The following is a 5,308-nucleotide window of genomic DNA, read 5'->3' as shown; positions in this document are numbered from 1 at the left end:
GAACTGGAACCGCCGGGACCCTTGGCGGGCTGGTTCCGGTTCATGCATACGATGAACTGTGAACCGCCGGTTAATGAACCGAAACCGGCGGTTCGGAACCGTTGTGCATGCCTATTAGCATCAGTTGAGTGTCTTGGCGGGCCGGTTCCGGTTCATGCATATGATGAACTGTGAACCGCCGGTTAATGAACCGGAACCGGCAGTTCGGAACCGTGCATGCCTATTAGCATCAGTTTCACTCGACTCGTGAATCATAACATATAAGAGAGGCAATTGTCTCAATATAAAAATACCAAAACAAAACATGTTTGTGCCCATGCATGCTTAAAAACCTGTCATTTGGAAGCAAAAATGTCTTCCAACTCTTTGTACAATCCCATCGGCTTTGCCTTATAATCCGTCGACGTTGAGGCGGACGCCGATGCCGACGAGCTCCCACTTCTCTTACTCCTCCAAAGCCCACTCCATCTCACCTTACTCGATGAAGGATCAGTTGTTGTACTGCTTCCTTCTCTGCTGAAGCTAGACCTTGCCATCTCTCTTATCTGCCTCAGCCACGGCTTCTCCCTCGACCCGGAGCTCTGGTTCCTTCTCATACTATCCCCCTCACCGGGGTTGTTGATCGGAAACCTCTTGAGCCGATTCTTGATCAACCAATGAGGCAAGATCAAGAATGCAAATCCAATTGCTGCATTTTGTAAGCCAATAAAAAATGAATATTCGATGGGATCCAACTGCCTGATCTGTTTGAACAATGCCTGCCACGCTTTGATCATTTGCACTAGAAATGCTAGTATGAACACCACCACCATTGCAATCCCTAGCCTCCTCTCGTCGATGGGGGTGAGCTGTCGGTCTAAAAGGGCGAGGCAGGAGGCGAAGATTGCAAGCTCATATGTGACGGAGATGATCTCAACTAGCTGGAGCTTTTTCTTGATGAATGGTTTCTTGAGCACCATGAAGAAGAGCTGGAACGCTGTGATGGAGAGGAGGGCGATCGTGGGAGTTCTTGATGACCATGTCTGAGAGTAGGCGCCTGCAACGATGCCAAGAGCTACTCGCCTCACGGATTCCAGCAATGTGTAGTAGATCCTAAGGATTCCGAAGAGTTTTTGTATGAAGGGTGCCTCTGCATCCTCTGTTTCGTCGTCTGAGGCAATGATCGTGTCGCCTGGCTTGGTGATGGTGCTCCCGGAGATCTGTGACAGCATGTATTTAGGAGGGCCTCTTAGATCCTCAAAGAGAGGGCCTAGGATGGTTAAGCAGATGGAATGACGTTCGTTCTTCCATGTCCATTGGCCTCTCTTGCCCGGGCCTAATGTGACTCGAATCAGTTCCTGATACCAGTGGAATGTTTGGCCTTCTTGGTGAACCTCTTTGTATTGGAGCAGCTTTCCGAGTGTGATGCCAAAGGAGAGGAATATGAGTAGGCAGAGTAGCACAAACGCTACTAGGCTTAGTATGAGAACACCCACGATTGTGCCAGAAGGCGTTGCTCCTTATAATGAAGATGACAATGTAGCTTCAGATAAGTACTATGTTTTTTGTGTGGAAATTGTGTAGAAGGGTATGTTTTGCGACGTACCTTTGATTAGAGATGCTGATGCTTCGGAGATGCAAGGTAGTGCTAGTATTAGAAGAAAGATCTCGAATCTTGGGAAAATGAGTGCTCCATAGCTACGTTTTTCCTTGTTTTCCCTCTTAAATTTTAGGATCATGAGAAGTAGAGCATGGAGCAGTATCAGACCGCCTCCGGTTACAGCTAGCCAGAACATGCTTCTGCTGAAATCTCTCCATCTGGAAGAATAAATAGGCATTCATCAAGCTGCAATAGCAGATTTTGCCTTTAAAACCCGACCGTGCTTTCTTACCCGTGTGAATTATGTGGATCCAAGATGTATTCTGCTTCTGGCATGGCAGTTTCACTCTGTATCGAAAAACCTCAATTAATACACAGTAGTAAATAGCAAGATCAAAGTGTTTGTAATGAGATCTTTACCGCAAAATAAAATGCATACTCCATAGGATTCAGAGGCAACCCAAAAACCTTTGGTGAGTTCACATTTGCAGCTTCTGGTTTAAGGCCCTCAACGAATATTGAGTCGTGACCTTTGGGAACAAGAATCAGCCGATCCTTAGGAGAAGTTGAACCCACCATGACTGAACGTTGGTCGCCCGTCTCCCATGGGAGGTTGAAATAGGGAATGCTCCACTGTAAGCCTCTTGTAAGCTCATAATATTCGATGGGCAAGGTGACTGATAACCATTTAGACAGTGCAAAGACTTGAATATGCGATGCGACTCTCTGCACCAATTAAGATCACATACGTATGCTATCTTTGAGCTATTTGTCCATTTTTTTCTCATTATTTTGTGATCTAAGAATAAAGATTATAGCAAGTGATGGAAGATTACGAAAAGATTTCTGGCAGGGTCGGAACACAAGATAGCGCTTGGTTTGGAGTATGCTCCAGCGGATAGCAGACTTGCTGTAGAAACAGTTAGAAAGCCGGCAACCAAAGCTGTAACGCCAAAAGCAGCAATAGCAAAGTACGAAACCACCAAGGATTCAACGGGTGCTGAATCTAAAGAGAGTTCAATTAGTGGTGAAAATGGCAAATTTTGGTGATAATAAGAAAAAAGATTCGAGGCCTTACAGTGCCTGACTTGCAGGGTATTAGATGCTACATTTCCATTCCCGGAAACATCGGATGTCACATTTTCAGGAATATAGACGGATATGGCATCTCTATCTGCGCGTATATGAGCCGTGTAGCTTCTCCTAGTCACCTCTTGGAAGCTGTAGAATGTATAACAAGAGAAATTTTACCATATGTGGGAAAATGTGTATTGTACACACTAACTATCACCTCTGCAAATGCCCTCCAGAAATCGATACATGAGATGAATTGAAACCAAACACTGGCTTCATAAATTTGATCATTACTAGAATGATTTTCTCTTTTGTCCGCATGTCGCATGTTGTGCTCAGCCTAACAGTCGGTCTTCGAGAGTCTAAACCACGTAAAATCAAATGAAATGTCAATTTCTATGGAAAAACATTTTAGCTGCTGTATTGAATTTTTCTAGGGGCAGTGTTTGGGTTCTTTTGCATACCATAGAGGAATGTTACTGGAGATACAGGAGCAACGGGGGTCCCCTGTCTGGTGATCACCAAGTTCGACTGCAGGCTCACAGTAACAATAGCCATGTTCGACATATTAGTGAGCTGCAAGGAATCAAAAGGATATTTTAGTAGGAAAATGACTAAGGTGCTAACAAAATAGAGTTCATCCTGAGAGGGTGAAAATTGAACCTGGTAGCCAAATCTACGCTTTCCACAGCTACTCCCACTTATGGGAACGAGCGAGCCTTGACTTATATCGATGGAGTTCAAGATTTCAGTAGAGGAATTCATGACAGGTTCAGTGAAATACAGATACACCTTTAAGAACATATCCTTGTTAGTTGCCAATACAGTTCTAGTTTCAGTGCCTATCTGAAGCAGCTTTTCGGGTACATGAGTTCTCATGTTAACAAGCACACTTCTTTTATCTACAGAGAGATAGATACACATTAGTAATGTGAATAACAAACATGATTACACCATAACTCTTTATGATCAAACTCACCAAAATGTATAACAAAACTTGAATTATCTGTTCTCGTAAATTGGTTTCCTGCATTGTCTGTGCAGAAATCTTTGTCCATTACCAGGATCAAGCGTCCATATCGAACTCTTTTAGACACGCTGACATCAACAGAGTATTTCATGTTTGGCTCGATTACTTTGAATGTATCAGGCATGACCTCTCCAGCACCATAAACAAGAAGCTGTTTTGGCAAGAAAACAATCATGAATGATAATGGTTACAAACCAAACGAATACTGAGAGCATGCTATTGATTTCAATCTGACCACATACTCACGTTGCAGGAATTTACAGTAGAGCACATGAAACCACCAGTACATGGCTCACTGAAAGATATGTTCACTGAAACACGAGAAGCACTTGTGAAGTTTGTCGCTCCTGTTATTTGCGCTGTGGGTTTAACCGTGTCTGCAAATTAGAGGTACCTCTCAATTTGTTGGTACTTACTTGAGAAATCAACATGTAACTAAAGATTAGGAATTTAGGAGCACAAATGACATCTTGATTAGGGTCATTAATATCTAATCTATTGAAATACTTTAGTTGAGGAACTAGTTAAATAAACTTATGCAATGAAAATTGGTCATGATTATAGGGAGGTTGCTCAACCAACGGTCCAGTTATAGCTCGCACAGGCAACTCCGCGGGACCCTTGTGTGCACACCTCAAATGAATGGTTCCCATCTAACAGTCTTGAATAAGATATCCTTCCACCTTCACAAGCTGAATCCTTGCCATGATCCAGCTGCATTTTTGGTATTATGTCAAAAAAATTATTTGGCAAATCTAATTATCAGAGCCACAATTGCCAGAATATGAGTACTAATTTTCTCCTTTTCTTCACAAAAAAAAGAAGCAATTTTATGCAGCCATAGTAAAACTCAATCCTTTTATTTATTAGTACATATTCACATGGTATGCAAGGACACAGCTAGAACTCAAGCATACAGTCTGTCTCTATGAATAGAAATGAAATCTTACTTCTTTATCAAGATTCGATTTTCCTTGAACTTAAAATCTTAACATAATATTTAGATTTTTCAAATGCAGATGTCAGAGATTCCTAGTAGAAAAAGATGACATATTTCAGTGTGTGTGAAGTGAGAAAGTGACCTTGCAAGTGGTGGAACAGTGGGAGCAGATGCTTGCATTGCCACCCACCAAAACTTGGAAAGAGAAAGTGGAGTAATTTCTGTTGGAGAATGCATGAGGAGTCTCCAGTAACTTTACAGCCACTTCACAGCTGCTGAATCCCACACTCAAAATCAGAAAAGCCCAACAATGCACAAGGAACAAGGAACAAAATCTTGACCCCATTTTTGCATGAAGATTGAGTCTTAGTGATGTTCTAGAGATTGAACATGAGACAGAGAGAAGATGAGAGAGAGAGAGAGAGAGAGATTCTCCTTGTGTTATTAATTATGATTCTGAGCCATGAACCAATGATAGGAAAAGGAGACAGGCGTTAAATTTTTCAATGCATTGTTGCAAACAAGAAAGTGACACTCATCCAACAAGACAGAAACTGAAAGAGACTTTATTGTTAGTTTTGAGCCTTTTATTTTTCCATTTGTTTGTGAAGACAAGCAATTAGGCATCTGGCAATATTCCAGAAAAAAGAACTCATTCAGTCAGACACAGTGAAGAATATTGTTG

At 42.1% G+C, this 5,308-nt stretch overlaps 1 protein-coding gene across 1 annotated transcript; it reads right to left on the bottom strand.

The window, feature by feature from the left end:
• Positions 1-254: 254 nt before the first annotated feature.
• LOC121782957 lies at positions 255-5,095 on the bottom strand. Its single transcript, XM_042180970.1, has 13 exons — positions 4,766-5,095; positions 4,262-4,397; positions 3,930-4,060; positions 3,633-3,834; positions 3,317-3,555; positions 3,118-3,229; positions 2,871-3,015; positions 2,658-2,800; positions 2,416-2,585; positions 2,000-2,305; positions 1,872-1,927; positions 1,586-1,797; positions 255-1,498 (listed from the first exon to the last, which is right to left on the bottom strand). Exons 1-13 carry the CDS (start codon positions 4,967-4,969, stop codon positions 336-338), a joined length of 3,219 nt encoding a protein of 1,072 aa, XP_042036904.1. The 5' UTR covers positions 4,970-5,095; the 3' UTR covers positions 255-335.
• Positions 5,096-5,308: the final 213 nt, after the last annotated feature.

This window comes from Salvia splendens, chromosome 20 (genome assembly GCF_004379255.2).
Source record: "Salvia splendens isolate huo1 chromosome 20, SspV2, whole genome shotgun sequence".
NCBI lineage: Eukaryota > Viridiplantae > Streptophyta > Magnoliopsida > Lamiales > Lamiaceae > Salvia > Salvia splendens.
This window is presented reverse-complemented; position numbering and strand designations above follow the sequence as displayed.